The 17,155-nt window shown below is 43.3% G+C and overlaps 1 protein-coding gene across 1 annotated transcript in view; it reads left to right on the plus strand.

Moving 5' to 3' along the window:
• The window catches only part of XPO7 (exportin 7), a 39,263-nt gene that overhangs the window by 17,712 nt on the left and 4,396 nt on the right, over positions 1-17,155 (plus strand). Inside the window, exons 12-25 of the mRNA XM_021698717.2 lie at positions 263-456; positions 916-1,021; positions 3,658-3,793; positions 4,302-4,375; positions 5,536-5,616; positions 6,557-6,620; positions 7,029-7,137; positions 8,082-8,188; positions 10,522-10,610; positions 11,345-11,452; positions 13,869-13,951; positions 14,162-14,376; positions 14,856-14,994; positions 16,995-17,155. Coding sequence (XP_021554392.2) covers positions 263-456; positions 916-1,021; positions 3,658-3,793; positions 4,302-4,375; positions 5,536-5,616; positions 6,557-6,620; positions 7,029-7,137; positions 8,082-8,188; positions 10,522-10,610; positions 11,345-11,452; positions 13,869-13,951; positions 14,162-14,376; positions 14,856-14,994; positions 16,995-17,155 — 1,666 coding nt within the window. The remainder of the gene's footprint in view (positions 1-262; positions 457-915; positions 1,022-3,657; positions 3,794-4,301; positions 4,376-5,535; positions 5,617-6,556; positions 6,621-7,028; positions 7,138-8,081; positions 8,189-10,521; positions 10,611-11,344; positions 11,453-13,868; positions 13,952-14,161; positions 14,377-14,855; positions 14,995-16,994) is intronic.

The raw sequence follows: 17,155 nt of genomic DNA on the forward strand, positions 1-17,155 counted from the left end.
TCGAGGCAGACTAATGTTAAGGGAGCAGGAATTCAGATTAGAAGGCTGGACACCAACTCACAGAGTGTATCTAAAGAAGACGGACGTTAGGGTGAGGACCCCCATCTTCCCACTTCTGATATTCCTTTCTTGGTAAAAGGTAGTGTTAGGCTGTGGGCCTCTGCCATTGGAAACGGTGGCTAAATGCAGAAGAACGAGAGCTGTTGTGGTGAAGTCAATGGCATATTTTAAGAGAGCGCCTTCCTTCCTCCCTTGGGAGCAGGGATGGCCTGGAAGACCCCCTGGAGGATACCGGCCTGGTGCAGCAGCAGCTGGACCAGCTGTCTACCATCGGGCGTTGTGAGTACGAGAAGACATGCGCACTCCTCGTGCAGTTGTTTGACCAGTCTGCCCAGTCCTATCAGGAGCTGCTGCAGAGTGCCAGCGCCAGCCCGATGGATATCGCGGTGCAGGAAGGTGAGTGGACAGTGCTGAGGCCTGAAAGGCGGGGCTGTCCGCACCCCTTCACTCACTGCCACCTCTCTTTCCTACCTGCCCTCCAAAAGGACTCTTCCATCATCCATCGCCTCCATCTACACAAAAGAATATTATGAATAAATGCCACAGGGCTAGGGAAGAGTAACTGAAATCGTGTCTACATGGATGTGTTTAACTTCAAGAAAGTACTGGACTCTAAAAATAATGATCTTGTCTGATAGGGGACCATTGGTTATCTAATGAATTTCCCCCTCGGCATCACCCTTACCAGAGCAGGGTGATAGCTATACTTGGTAAGAAAAGTTAGACCTCATGGCTTTACCATAGTGTTCTTAAGATGACAGAAGCTCCTAGTAAGAAACGCACCTCACTGTGAGGAAATTTCTTCAATGAAATGACCACTGGAGAGGACACTAATAGGTCTTCTTCCTGTTGCAGGAAGGCTGACGTGGCTGGTTTACATCATCGGCGCAGTGATCGGTGGCCGGGTTTCTTTTGCCAGCACTGATGAGCAAGATGCTATGGATGGCGAGCTCGTCTGTCGGTAGGTGCTCTCACAGAGGCTTTTCATTTCATTGCTTTGACCGCCACCTGTTTGGGTCCCAACATCACAGGAACTTGGCATGCTTCTATGCTTTCCTCCCCGTTTATAGAATATAATCTCATTAAGCTGATTGCCCATGAAAATGAAGGACTGTTACAGGTCCAACTTCAGACATTTTATAAATACAGCAAAAATTCTACCTACAGTCTTTACTGAGAAAACACTTGCAGTAATTCAGCAAGGAAATGATGGATACAGAATTAGGAAAACCAGAGTAGGGAGTAGCTTTTAGTCTTAAGGACAGTATCTCAGAGTTAATGAAATGTAGACTGCTTTTGCCATAGCAGAGTAAGACTAAGAGGAAAATATTGTTCTTCAGATATCCTCAAATATGAAATTAAAGAGTTTCTACAGCCTTTCAAATCTCTTGACATTTCAAATCTCTTGACATTTCAAATCTCTTTTCCACCTAGAGGATTTCAAGTTATTATTTTATATCTATGTAATTCTCATCCATCTTTCTAAAAACCTATAAATGAACATTTAACAATTTCTAAAAATTCACCTAACATAGAAATAAAAAGGCAGGATCTTGGGGGTCCCTGGGTGGCTCAGTTGGGCGTCTGCTTTCAGCTCAGGTCATAATCTTGGGGTTCTGGGATCCAGCCCCGCATCAGGCTCCCTGCTCAGTGGGAGTCTGCTTCTCCCTCTCCCTCTGCCTTTCCCCCCGACTTGTGTTCTCTCTCTCTCTCTCTCTCTCTCTCTCTCTCGCAAATGAAATCATTTAAAAAATAAACAGGTGCGCCTGGGTGCCTCAGTCAGTAAGCGTCTGCTTTCAGCTCAGGTCATGATCCCAGGGTCCTGGGATCGAGCCCCATATCGGGCTCCCTGCCCGGCGGGAAGCCTCCTTCTCCCTCTCCTACTCCCCCTGCTTGTGTTCCCTCTCTCGCTGTGTTTCTCACTCTCTCTGTCAAATAAATCTTTAAAAAATAAAAATAAAATAAAAAGGCAGGATTTTTTAATACTCTGCCACAGAGATTCTCAAACCTTTTCATCAGGACCATTCACCCTCTTAAAAAGTATTGAGGATCTCAAAGAGTTTCTGTTTATAAGACTAGCTATCAATATTTATTGTATTAAAAAATAAAACTGGGCCTTCTGGCTGGCTCAGCCAGTGGAGCATGAAACTCTTGATCTCGGTGTAGTGAGTTCGAGCCCCATATTGGGTGGAGAGATGACTTAAAAATAAAATCTTTTGTAAAAAAATTTAAAAACTGAGAAAATTTAAATTTATTCCCTTAAAAATAACAATAAGCCCCATTACATGTCAGCATAAGTCATGTTTTTTTAAAATATTTTTCAAAAAAATTAATGAGAAAAGTGGCTTTGTTTTAATGTCTGGCCCAGGAGTCAGCTGGATTCTCTTACCCGCATCTGCATCCAGTCTGTCATGGTGTCACATGTCCAGTAGCCCCTGGACAACCCACTGTACCCTCTCCTGTCAGAATGCAAGTAGAAGGGCAGATCATGTTTCAGGATGGTGTGCGAACAGACTGCAACCTTGGGGAAATGCCACCCTGAAGGGTTCTGAACTTTCAGATGCTCTCCTTAGAGATAAAAACATTTTAACATGATGCCTTAGAATAGATTGGTTCCTAGACATTTCAGTCCATAATTCTTATTCTGAAAATCCCCATTTTTCTCTTATCAGATGCCCATCTGCCCTTAGGTGCCTTAATCCTGACAAAAGTCTCCATGGCATGTCACACTGGCATTTTTTGAAGAGTTGAGCAAAGATTTGATAAGAATGAAAGCTAATAAGCTTTCTGATTTCAGCAGCCTGGTGTGATCTGTGTGTGTGACATAAATTGAATTTAGAGAATGTCTTGTATCCTGGTTCTCACACTGAGCATTACAACATCATGCCTGAGTCTAATTCACTCATGATACGTCAAAATGATAGTTTACCTGTTCTCACATCATCAGAATAACAAATGACTCACTTGTAATAGCATTTTATTCATTCAATATTTACACACTTTCATTCCAGTATGCTTTCTTTTGCGGGGGGGGGAAGGTGCAGGGAAGAGGTAAAGGGATGAAGTCACGGGTAGCATATCTGCTCTTGGTCTCTGGAACTTTTATCTGCCCATGGACATTGCCCTTCATGTGTCCATTCCCTTCATGGCTCTGTGAGAAAAAAGATTGAGAACCACGGGCTTAGTCCAGTCTCCTTCATTTTATAGATGAGGAACTGGGACTTAGAAAATAAATTGCTTTACTTATGGTCTCACATAAGTTTCAAGGAAGACCATTACCCCAGTGCCAGTGTTTTCTTTTGTTTTGTTTTCCCACTATTTTTAAGCCAATTACTAGTTCTGCCTTAGTCTATAGTCTTGGTGGACTGAACTTTTAAACATCCAACCATCATTCATACTCATTCTTCAGCTGTGGTTCCTGTGGGGCAGAAATGGAGAATTCTGTTCTCTCAGCAGAGCATTGAGCCTGCAGAGAATGCCTTTCAGATAGGATGGGTAAGGAGAGGAGATACATAGGACTATTTGAGGGTAGGTTGGATTTTCTAGAGTGACCAGGATATCCTGCTGTTGAGAGAATCATTGCTCTTCTTCCTCTAGGGTGCTCCAGCTGATGAACCTAACAGATTCTCGCCTGGCTCAAGCGGGTAATGAGAAGCTAGAATTGGCCATGCTGAGCTTTTTTGAACAGTTTCGTAAGATCTACATTGGGGACCAGGTGCAAAAATCCTCTAAGGTAACAGGATCTCAATTGGCTCCACTTGGTTCTCACTTACGTAATTACTGACTGAGAAACATCTGATAGCAGTTCAGACACAGATTTTAGTATTAGGATGGTCCAAATGTCTCTTCTTCATCTGTAGAATTTTGAGAGATTCATTAAAAAATTGGGTCCATTTCTGTAGTGTTCCACGGGCTTAACAGATGGCCAGTCAGAACATCTGTTGGTTTCAACATTGGCAATTCTCAGTCTCTGTACATGAGTTGATGTTCAGAACAGCAGAACGTTTTGACAGTCTTTGTAATCTCAGGGTTGAAGGGGACTGATAAGATAGCTCAGCATCTTTCCAGTATCAAGTAATACTTAGAAACTAGCTTATTATCCCTTCAACAAAGACCTCCCCTACACTTTTGTCCATTTTCTTCCACATCTTACCCCTGAATAAGGACAAAAACAGTGTTGGGATGTGATTTTTCTAATCCATATTTTCTGATTACTTTCTCTTCCCTTAACACAACACCAGCTGTACCGCCGACTCTCAGAAGTTCTGGGCTTGAATGATGAGACTATGGTCCTAAGTGTCTTCATAGGAAAAATGTAAGTGTTTGGCTTGCCATCAGCAAGAGTCCCTTGCAATCCTGTTGCAACTGTAAAATGTGATCTTGGCATTATGCTGCCAGTGCCTTGGTATTCCAGCATTGATCGTTTGCGTCAGAAAATTGTGCATTTGAGTGTGTGACAAGCTGTGCTTAGAGATATGGCCCGGCCCCAGAGCATTCCAGGCTTGTACAGGCAAGGATTTAATTTGTTCATGTGGAATCTCATCTCTAGCTTCTGGAATCACCGGTGAAACCCTGTCATGGCATTAGCAAAATGGACATCTCTGCCCCAGTGATTGGTTCTCAGCCTCTCACCCAATCACCCTACTGCCAAGGATGCCCAGAGTGGGCATTCACTTTCTGGTGCTGATTTCCACTAGGTGTGCCCCCCCTCAAGGAGGAGAGCCCCACTTTAAAACAGGCTTTTCCTCTCAAGAAGCATCCACACCCTTTGAGAGTCTTGAATCTGCAAAATTGAGTGCTATTTGAACTGTCTTCAAAGTTGGAGCTCCTAATTGGCCCTTTTTCGTTTGTTTTGTTTTTGTTTTTGTTTTTTAAGTTATGCCCCTTTGTTCACATTTTCCCCTTTTTAGGAGCTCAGTATCTCAAAGCACACACTAGGAGCCAAATATTTTACCCAGGGCTGTGTGCAAAGTGACATTTTGCCCCCTTCTAGCCATCTCAATCCTAAACACTCATATCCATGAGCTGGTTAATAATTTAAGATGCAAAAAACAAAGGGGGTCTAAAGGACTCTGCCAGCCAAGAACCCGGAAGCAAGGGCTACTAGAATTCTGCAGCTGACAGTGGATGGTGCAGGTGCAGAATTGCATACGTCTGCATGTTATCACTGCCGCAGAAATCTCTTACCCTTGCTGCAGAAATCAGCCCTGGAGTGCCCCAGAATTCCAAGGGCCTGGGTATGGGCCAGTGTAGCTTTGGAACCAAGTAGTGAAGATTATCTGAAGGATAATTTTTCTAGTCAACCAAATGTAAGTACGGAGATTTTATACCCATTTTTTGTGGTTGTGATGTCTGTGAATTGGTGATGCAGATGTGTGGTGACTCTTGATGGATGATTTTCTTCTTCTCCCAGCCCTCAAGGAAACCAGGCAAATCAAAAGTGTCTTCTGCTTTTTTTTTCTTTTTGTCCTCCAGCATCACCAACCTGAAGTACTGGGGCCGCTGTGAACCGATCACCTCCAAGACACTACAGCTTCTCAATGACCTCTCCATTGGATATCCTTTTCTAAGTCAGCTTCTGTGCACAGCAGGAACTGTGGCTTGCCATGTTCTTAGAAATCATGACCTCCTGCTGTTTTCACTTTCATTTAGTTTTATATGTGCTCAAGTATCCTCCATTCTCCTAGGAGCCAAAGGCAGTACCCACACCGAATCCAGGGATAATTGCAGACTCCAAATATGAGCCATCCCACAAACCATTTCTACAGATTTATCCCTGGTTATCTCTAAGATCCAGAAATGCCCAGCAGATCTGTCCAATCAGTATATACTCTGTAGCCAATATTTTTACATCCTCAGTGATACAGAGTCCATCTTGATTGTTTGTCAGCCTTTTGGTAGAAGCAGCCTGATTACAAGCTCTGCAAGAAAAGTAGTGGCTATACTCCCTCTTGACTTGACTTGGACCAAGTCTGCTATAAAGTTTGAATTGCTCTGAGACAGCCTTCCACAACCAGGGGTCTGCAGGAGACTAAACCCTATAAAAATGAGTGACTTTTTTTCTCAGTTATCCCAGAGATTGTACATAGCTAGTACCATTCTAAATGCATAGGAGAGAACTTAATTCACCACACACAGTTGATGCCTCAGGCAGGGAATTAGGGCTTAATTCACTCTTAGAAGCCCCAGTGAGAAAAGCTACCCTAGGATATTCATGATTCTTGGGGGAAACTGCTGGGTTTTATCTCTTCTCTTACAGATATGAGTTTGGTATGGGTATTCTGTCATTGATCCGTTAAATACTGCTTAGTAGAGAACACATCTTTTTTCCATTTGGCAGGTGTCATTTTCAAGTGTCTAAGGAAAATAAGATAATCTGGGTATGGAACTCATAGTCAGGAAAGAAACTGTACTTCTTTATCCTAGAAAGCTGCATTCTGCATTAAAGATTCCTCATTTGTACACACTTTCCTTGACCTTCTTTCTTTGTCTTCACATACAGTAGTGTAAGGAAACTAGTGAAGCTTAGTGCGGTACAGTTCATGCTGAACAATCACACGGTGAGTGATTTAGCACCTCTTCCTGGTTCTCTCCAGCCAGCCACACACACACTTCCTCAGCCATATAAAGGGGGTGTTTTCATTTGAGGTCCATAGTGCCCCCCAAGCCAGAGACTGCTCCCTGACTCCCTTCACACTGCCAGATCACACTTAACTGGCATCTGAGCTGCTCTTCAGGAGCCAGATGATCTGAGTTGTGATGATGGTGCTTACTATTATTCATACGAAGATAAATTAGTTGTAGACAACAACAATAATCCAAAAAAAATTTTTTAATCCCCCTCATACTCTTAAGAAGACGATATAGCCATTAGCTTGAAAAGGCTCCATAATTCTGAAATTCCTGGCTTGCCTTCTGCCTGTGACCCATGTCTTTATCTTTTTAACTTGTCTTCTTTTTTTCAATAGAGCGAGCACTTTTCATTTCTGGGTATTAACAATCAGTCCAATCTGACAGACATGCGGTGTCGGACTACCTTCTACACAGCACTTGGGCGTCTCCTCATGGTGGATTTAGGTACTGCAATAAATCCTAGAGGCTCGTGCAGTAGTCTGGCACTGTGCTAAATTCTTACTTGAGCATAGAAAACTGGATGTTGGGGAGGTCTTTCCTGTTGTTTCAATAGTAAGAGAACTGTCTGAAATAACAGTCTGATTGCACCAAGAATACACCATGCTGTCACGGTCCCTGTAACTGGAAGAGAAGAACAGTATGTGCCAGAAGTTTCATCTGATGTGCAGTGGTTTTAAAACCTATTCATATTTCTCCTCTGAAAGTTAAGAGAATTGAGAGTCCTAAATGCATCTTGTTGGCCAGATAACCCCTCCACCCCAAATGAAGGCGCAACCCACCTAAGACCATCAACAGAACCTTCCATGCCCCAGTTCACTAGCACATGTGAACCCGCAGGGCTGAAGAACCTTTCTAGCTCTGTTGTGATATTAGCAGTTTTGGGTCAACTAATGACTGAAATTCAATGCTGTCATCCTCATTTTGAGCTGTTTATGTTTAATCCTACTACATAACATTAAAAACCTAGCTTTATGGAAGATTAGTGAAAAAAGAAGTGTGAAGAGAGCCTCCACAAGCACCTGATTCAAGTATGAGTCTCATCAGGTTCTCATACACCAGACTCAGTCCTTTCTCAGCTGACTGTTAGCTCTCACTTAAAAAGTAAATAAAAACATAGTATCTTGTACACATACAAACCTCTGGTATTGTGGCTCAGTGTCGGAAAAAAAATGTGGACGTCCCTGGACTGGATGATTTCTGCCTCTTCTAGTTTAAAAATGATCTATTTACATTTCATTCTGAAATTACTACTAATACCTGTGGGGATTAAAGGGGCCCACTTGAATTATCCTTGGGTCTGCTCACCTTTCAAACCATCTTATTTTCCTTGCATACACAGCTTTGAGTTTTTTATATTGGAGTCACAGCCTGGGTTGTTTCCCTTACAGGAGAGGATGAAGATCAGTACGAGCAGTTCATGCTGCCGCTCACAGCAGCGTTTGAGGCTGTGGCCCAGATGTTTAGCACTAACAGTTTCAACGAGCAAGAGGCAAAGGTGAGTCCTTCACCCACTGGCCAGCTTCTGCTTTCTGGCAACCCGACAGAGCCTAGATTAGCTAGCGCTGCAGAAAATAGTGCTCATCCATACATTTTCCACTGATTTCACTTTTTAGGTAATCTCTTGGACTCCTGGGATTTTGAAATAGAAGAACCAGTAGAGACATACAAAGTCTTATTTTTATGCCGAAGTGTGTTCTTAAGCAGCACTTAGGAGTTTTTGTCTACATTTTCAAATGTGGTAGCATAAAGTTGTATATTTCTCTATTACCTTTTTAATCTGTGTTGTATCTTCAGTTATGTTCCCCTTTCATTTTTAATACTGCTTATTAGTGTTTTCTCTCTTTTGATCTAGATCAGTCCTGCCAGAGATGTGTTTATTAGTCTTGGCAAAAATAAGTTGGTTTTTTTTTTGGCTTTATTTAAACTCTGTTTTCTGTGTTTTCTATTCTATTTCTACTCTTTATTTTCATGTATTTTCCTTGGGGTTTCTCCGTTGTTCTAACTTCTTTTCAGCCCTCCTTCTTTCCTGATGTAATCATTTAAAACTATAAATGTCCCTCTAGGTATATTATTCCACACATTGGTTTTGGGTGTTTTTTGTTTTTGTTTTTTTAATTGTAAAAAAAAAAAAAACGTAACGTAAAATTTACCAGCTTGACCATTTTTAGGTGTACAGTTGAATAGCATTAAGTATACTAACATTGTTAATGCTCTAAGTCTTCAGAGTCTATAGTTTTTATATGTAACGTTTTCATTATCATTCAGTTTTTTGTATTATCTGATTTCCATTAAGATTCCTTCTTTGACAGGAGTCATTTAGAAGGCTTTGTGAATTTCCATATATATGGAATTTTAAAGTTACTTTTAGTTATTGATTTCTGGCTCTCAGAATTATCATTTCTTGATTTTTGCTCTCTTCATCTTCACACACACCTGCTTTCCTTATCTGTAGGTCTCTGCACCAAAACCAGAAGACACTAGGCTATTAATATTTGTAGGACTTTATTGCAGTGTTCATAATGACACTGAGGCTGAATTACAATCACCAGATACCAGGAGTATTGCCCCCAAAATGCCAGGCTTTACCTAATATTCTAAAATTCTGTTTTCATCATTAGAAAGCCTCTTAGTTTTCTGTCTCCAAGTCATCAGGGAAGTCAGAGAGCAACACTACTTTGTCCAGCTCTCTCTCTTCTCTTTATACCAGTGTCTTGAGTTAGATACCATTCAAAGCTGAGGTTAGTGTGGAGCATGGCAGTAACTTGAGCTAGAGTACCAGCCAATACCAAGGTTAACTGAGGGATATCAGTGAATAGCCGCCCTTTTCATCACTTTAGTTCCATACAAAGCAAGTAAAATTAATGAAAAGAACCATTTTGGCCATGAACTACAAGCATGATCCATGTCTTTGTTACACTTCATGTAATAAGTCTTTTAGAGTGACCATGTCTTAGACTTGGAAACAGCTTATGTATCAGTTTAGGAACAGAACTTTGCTTAAAGCAGGCTGTTACGTTAGCAGAAGCGCAATCATTTTTGACAAGTGAATCAGGACACCCAAATGTGCCATGTCCTTGAGCCTGTTGATGACTGTTAGCTTTTCAAAGCAGTCTTATTGCTTTTCAAGGCCCGTAAGACAAGTAAAAGTTCTACTGAGAAAAAGCAGTGGATTTGGAGTCTCGATGGTATGAGTCTTAACCCTGACCCTCTTGCCACTTAGCAGCGTGACTCTGGGCATGATATCTGACCTCTCAGGCTGCGATCTCTTCTATAAAAGCGTAACTTCACAGCTCCAAGACTTGACCCATCAGTCTTATTTCCAGGCACCCCAGCCAGAGGGGCAGGTAACCTGTAGGCTTCTTTGTCTTCCTCCCAGCAGGGTCTGCATTTGATTTCCTGTGGCACCAGTGCCTTTGTAATTAGTTGTGGTACTGGACCTTTAGGATATATAGTCCTTCTGCCTCTTGTGTAAATGTTTTGGCCTTTTTTTTTCTTTTTTTCTAACTCTTCTTGAATCCAGCTTTTTTGCTTTTCTGCTTTTTACAAATATGAATTATCACATTAGTGTCTTAAAACTTTATCAACCTCTTGTTTTGCTGTGATGGACCAGGAATCATTGCTTTTTCTTAGTATATAACAAGCTTCCAAAACTAATTATCCAAGTGAAAAAGATTCCATCCTAGTATGGAAGAGATCAGTTCAGAATGTCTGGGAAGGAGTATTTGTTGAATGATAGAAGAATTTGATTACACATTTGTGACATCCCCATCAAGTAGTTATATGTTTGGTTTTTCTTCTATTTTAATGTATTTTTGCCTTCTACTACAGCGAACTCTGGTTGGTCTCGTAAGAGACCTGAGAGGGATAGCTTTCGCCTTCAATGCCAAGACCAGCTTCATGATGCTGTTTGAGTGGATGTATCCTAATACAGATGGGGAAGGCTTGCCACTGAAAGCCTTAACTGGAGTGTGGATGGGCAGTGGAGGCATCAGGGAAGGGAGAGGGGGAGGATTAGGGAGGCAACGAAGGCAAGGACTTGTGCCCAAAGACCTGCCCTGTGTCTTGTAAGCTGCCGTTCCACGGTGGCCTAATAGAGGGCTGCCTGCTCAGGTCAGAGAGACGGGGAAGTGAGTGCAGTCGTTTCCCACATTCTCTTCTGGGTCCCAGATGCAAATGCCTGTGGAAATGCTGCACATGAAGTTTGCTACAGTCAGAAAAGAGACGTTTCAATCTACTAAAATAAGACAGCTTTCCTAGGAATGAGAAAGTCTAACCTTGTTGAATTCATAACCTTGAACAAATCCTTTCAAAGCTGAGTGCCTCTGTTTCTCCAATAGTTATATAACAGAAATAGCTTATTTCCTATCATGTCATAGAAGGGAAAAGAAGATAAATTAACAATGAGATACATTATTCTCTTCAGAACAAAGTCATTATGTAAATGACAGTGCATTATTATATGCTTATTACAATTCCAGGAGCGCACAGTCACCTTAGCACCTTCGGGTTAAAAGACTGCAAGATTAGCAAGCAGAAGACAGGCAGTTGGAGAACTTTCATTTGACAGTTTGTGCTTGGCCAGTGCGGAAAGATTACTTTCAATTCTGTACCTTTCTGGATTTAGAATTCTTCCTTAGCTTTTCATGTACAGATATCCATCCTACATGCCAATTCTCCAGCGGGCAATTGAGCTCTGGTACCATGATCCAGCTTGTACCACTCCTGTGCTCAAGCTGATGGCTGAGTTAGTTCATAACAGGTAAGCCAGACGGAGATTTTCAAAGGACACAACTGCCCTTTTATATGAGAGAATTCTGGGACGATAGATTTTAGCTCGTGTTTGGTCAGATTGTGGAAGATAACATTTTACTGCTTTCAGAATTTGAAAAACGTCTCTAAAAGTTAATGTGTATATATATGTTTTGGTTTGTTTGGAAGAAGGGTGTCCCAGCCACACAAAGTCATAGCTGCTTGCAGGAAATAAGTCACTTTGGAAAGAGTCTCAAGATAACCCATTCTTGGGCGCCTGGGTGGCTCAGTTGGTTAAGCGACTGCCTTTGGCTCAGGTCATGATCCTGGAGTCCCGGGATCGAGTCCCACATCGGGCTCCCTGCTCAGCGGGGAGTCTGCTTCTCCCTCTGACCCTCCTCCCTCTCATGCTCTCTGTCTCTCATTCTCTCGGTCTCAAATAAATAAATAAAATCTTTAAAAAAAAAAAAGATAACCCATTCTTGGGACATCTGGGTGGCTCACTCGGTTAAGTATCTGCCTTTCGCTCCTCAGGTCATGGTCCCAGGGTCCTGGGATCAAGTCCTGCATCACGCTCCTTGCTCAGCGGGGGAGCCTGCTTCCCCCTCTGCCTGTAGCTCCCCCTGCTTGTGCTCGCTCTCTCCCCCTCTCTCTCTGTGACGAATAAATAAAATCTTTAAAAAAAAAAAAAAGATAACCGATTCTTACGAGAGGTGAATCTGGCAACCAGTATTCTGACTTTCCCGCCCACATATAAAAGTTAACATTTAGTAATGGTGTCATGTCCACCACATTTCAAAGTTCACATTTCAGAGAGGCAATTGAGAGTAATGCCAGACGCATTAGAATACCCTGTTTTAAGAAAGGTGTCTGTTCGGCAAATTGCAGCTGGATGGGTAAAGACTTACTTAAGAAGAAAGTAAGACAGACTTCCAAAATACTAAATTTTAAATTTACCCAAGAATTCAGGGATGGAGGAAAAGAAAAATCCACCCCCTTGACTTCACTAGAATTTCGGGTCCGTGTATCTGCCTCTCATGGCACTCCTAAGAGAATTAATTTTTAAAACTACTTTAGTGAGGGGGTAGGTAATACTCAAAGAGCCGATAGCCTCCCGGGAGCCTCACAGTCAAGAGTTATTCATTTCCAGAATAGATATTTGAGAGCATCTACTCTTTGCCAGCCACTTTCCTAGCCGTTGTGCCAGACAAAACCTCTCCCCTCTTAGATGTTACATTCTGGGAGAACAAACAGTAAGACAAGCATGGAAAATGATTTCAAACAGTAGTAAGTGCTGTGAAGAAAAAGTTAATAAAACAGGGGAATTGAAGGAGAGGAGGGAGAATCGACCTCTCAGAGAAGGTGATGTTTAAGCTGGGATCTGAATGACAAGAGAGATTCTGGTAGCCCTGCAAAAATAAGGGGAAAGAGTGTTCTAAACTGTGAAAACTGCAAAAGTCCTAAGATGGGATGAGTCCTAAGACTGGAGACAGAAAAACGCCACAGGCTGGAGCTTGGTGAATGAGGGAGGCCGTGGGAGGGGAGGGCTCAGACAGGCAGGCCGAGGCCCAGCCCTGTAGTGACTTAGTCCAGCAGGAGTGAGGAAGGCATGTACACTCATGCCAGTGGGAAGCTGCTGAAGTATTTGAAGCACGGGATTAAAATGACCTTGTTGACATTATTACCATGTGAAGAAGGGGACTGTAGAGGGGCAAGAGTGGAAGCAGAAGAACATACAGGAAGTGGATAGATTCAGGGCATGTTGTAGAGCTAGACCTTGATGGATCCAATGTGGGGAGGAAAGGAAAGAAGAATCAAGAAGGACCCCTGGGGGTTTGAGGCTTTAACCAATCAGAGTCAATAAAAAGACCAACTAGCAGCTCATTAAAAGGTGGCGCAAACCAAAGAGGTGCTCTGGTCCAGGGAACAGTCAGGAACTCAGAACTCAAGTTGTTTCAAACGCTTGCCTCACCTACTTTTCTCTAGTAGCAGTCCCAGTCCCTTCACCTCTTTTCTTCTTATCAAGTGGTAACAACGTTTGTACCCTCCCTTAGTTGCCACCGAAGCTATAAAGGTAAACATAGGTTAATGTCTGAAGGGTCGTGATTTAGTCCTTCTAAGAAATGACTCACAGAAGCCATACTTTAATCAAAATGGAGAATTTTAAGAAAGTAGTTTCATCTGCTGCCTCACTTTTCAGTGTTTTCAATTTGAGAAGCAGAACTTGAGTCTAGCATGTCAGTCTTCAAGATAGAAGCTCTGTCAGTAGTTAAATATCTTTAACTTGGTTACTCTACATTAGGATAGGTAATCTGCACATCTTAGTGCAAAAAGAATCACCCAGGGTACTCAGATGAGAGCCTGAAGTTCCCCAGTCTTCCAGTAGCATACCTCTGACTTTCTCTGCCTCTGTGTTCTCTGCTCAGATCCCAGCGACTCCAATTTGATGTCTCTTCCCCCAATGGCATCTTACTCTTCAGAGAAACCAGCAAGATGATAACAATGTATGGTACGTGCTTTAGAGGAGCAGAACCTTGGGGGTGATTTCCAACTCAGTCACCACACTGTATGCAGTGTAGACTAGCCCTGGCAAGAGCCAGGACAGTATGACAGGGCCCCTGGCACCAAGGGCCTTTCGAATAGGAGGGTTGAGTTGGTGACCTAAACTATCAGTAATAATGTGGTTGAATAAATGTATATATCACGTCTGTCTACTCAGGCAATCGCATCCTGACACTAGGAGAGGTCCCAAAGGATCAGGTCTATGCACTGAAGCTCAAGGGCATCTCCATCTGCTTCTCCATGCTGAAGGCAGCCCTCAGTGGGAGCTACGTCAATTTTGGAGTCTTCCGTCTCTATGGAGATGATGCCCTGGACAATGCTCTACAGACCTTTATCAAGCTGCTCCTCTCTATTCCCCACAGTGACCTCCTGGTAAGTGTTAAGCTTTATTGACAGGATCCGAGCCCCTCATCATATTCAGGTGTTTTGGGTTGTTTTGGGGTTTGGGTTTTTTTGTTATTTTGCCTGACACTATGATTGAATGTTTCTCTGGAGAACTATAAGCTAACTCCAGCTAGCTCTTTTGTCTTCCCATCTGAAGGGAACTGAGTTGTTTCATTTAAGATCTTACTCCCTGTTGGGGTGCCTGGGTGGTGCAGTCAGTTGAGCGTCCAACCATTGGTTTCAGCTCAGGCCCTGATCTCAGGGTCATGAGATTGAGCCCCACGTTGGGCTCTGTGCTCAGCGGGGAGTCTGCTTGAGATTCTATCTCCCTCTCCCTCTGTCCCTCCCGCTTATGCTCTCTCTCTCAAATAAATAAATCTTAAAAAAAAAAAAAAAAAAAAAGGTCTTGCTTCCTGCATATTGAGGTACACCATGCCTAAGTTGATTTCTGTTCTCTTCTCCCACAGGACTACCCCAAGCTCAGCCAGTCTTACTATTCACTACTGGAAGTCCTGACCCAGGACCACATGAACTTTATTGCAAGCCTGGAACCTCATGTCATCATGTATATTCTCTCTTCCATTTCTGAAGGACTTACTGCACTTGGTGAGCACATGGATTGTTTGGTTTTTACCACTTAACAGAAAGGGAGAACTTTGCCCCAGTATCTGAAAGTGTTACTGCTTTGGGGTATATGTATGACTCATGGATACATTCTCATCCAGAAATACTTATCGACCCTATCCTGAGGACCAAGCACTGTGCTAGGCACTAGGGGTACAGTAAGTATTAATAACCACAGTCCCTGTCCTTTAGGAGCTTTTTATCTGGTAGATGAAACAGACATGTAGACCAGTGCCTATTTACTGCACTTACCTACTTCCGCACCACAGTGGGGGTGAGGAGGGAGTGCTGTGAGAGCTATCAGGAAGAATACCTAAACTTCTGGTGTTGAGAAGTGGGGTCAGACAAGGCTGGCCAAAAGCACTGATAAAAAACCATGGGCCAAAAAGCTGCACAGGCGTTAGCAGGTTAGTGGGGAGGCTTCCTAGCAGCAGGAACAGCAAGTACCAGCAGCTGCAGGCAAGAGTGAGTCAGGAAATCCAGATGCCCAGCACACTGGTGCAGAGAAGCCAGAGAGGAGTGGGCGGGGCAAAGCCGGAGACCACGCCGGGGCCCTCATGCGCATCAGGGTGTTGGATTCTTTTTTTTTTTTTTTTAAGATTTTATTTATTTGAGAGATAGAGAATGAGAGAGCACATGAGAGGGGGGAAGGTCAGAGGGAGAAGCAGACTCCCCGCTGAGCAGGGAGCCCGATGCGGGACTCAATCCCGGGACTCCAGGATCATGACCTGAGCCATAGGCAGTCGCTTAACCAGCTGAGCCACCCAGGCGCCCACGGTGTTGGATTCTAACCTGAGGACAGTGGAGGCTATGGAAGGCACTCACACAGACAGCTCCACAGGTTTTTCATCCTACTCCACCTGGTTCCTTGTCAGCCCTTTTGTTCCTAGGCTACCATCAAGCAGTCTCAGTAGGTATGCATGTATTCAGAGAAAGAATACATTTTTTTATATTAGGCTGAGCAAAACAAATAGGAAGATTAAGTCACCTGTAAGATAATCACGATATATTGCAAGTGCACATAGAATGACTTTTGGATTGCCTGCTGTGGTGAGTTACACCTCCATGCCCCTTCTTCCATAGGCATTTACTTCCAGCAGGTGCAGAGCCATACCTAGGACATCCAGCCAAGGGCTCCGACCCTGCTCTGGAAGGCTATTTTATAGCTTCTTGAAAATCGAGGGACCTCTGCATAAACAGAAACAGAAGGGTTGACTCTTTTAAGGGTTCATCCCTTAGTCCTCTGGCCTGTGCCTCACCTCGTCAGAGCTCTGTCCACAAGCCGTGCCGCAGCGTCCCCTTTGTAAAATGTGTAGATGAGTCGCAGCTTCCCCCCCCCGCCCTTGCCCACCACACTCCCCCCAAAATGCTTCATAGATAAAGAATACGGTACCTCTAACAGACTCTAAATGTTGATAGACTGTATGAAGCTGGGTTTAATGACCTCCCCCCAGTAACTCAGACTTCTTAGATTCCATCACAGCTTGTCCAGTTATTAGCAGTGTGATCTGGAGGCGAGTCACATAACCTCTTCAGACTTTGGTTTGTTAAAATGGAACAGCTACCTCCCGGAATTCTCAAGAGGGTAAATTAGAGATAATACCTATAAAGTCTTTAGCAGAATATCTGGCACAGTAGAAGTACTTGCTGTATGTAAAGTATTCGTTATTTTTTATGAAGCAGAAGACATGCATCTGCACCACATTAAGCAGTAATACCGATATTATTAATTAATATATTGTCTATTACCACACACTCACTTTCAAACTTAGAATTGGGCCTTGCTATATGATGAGGGTGAGAGGTCAACAGAAAGCACCCAAACACAGGCCTTAACTGAGCTGGGGACAGTTCCCAGTCTGCTGGGGTACCTCTACCTCCACCTCTACACGCTCTCAGCTAAGGGCAACCCCTTGGCTGCCCACGTCACCATCAGCAGCTCCATACCCCGGCTCTAATCCACCCCTCCCTCTTTCTTCCAGACACCATGGTATGCACAGGCTGCTGCTCTTGCCTGGACCACATCGTGACATACCTCTTTAAGCAGCTGTCACGGAGCACCAAGAAGAGGACGACACCCCTGAACCAGGAGAGCGACCGCTTTCTGCATATCATGCAGCAGCATCCAGAGATGATCCAGCAG

This window comes from Neomonachus schauinslandi, chromosome 2 (genome assembly GCF_002201575.2).
Source record: "Neomonachus schauinslandi chromosome 2, ASM220157v2, whole genome shotgun sequence".
In the NCBI taxonomy this organism is placed as follows: Eukaryota; Metazoa; Chordata; class Mammalia; order Carnivora; family Phocidae; genus Neomonachus; species Neomonachus schauinslandi.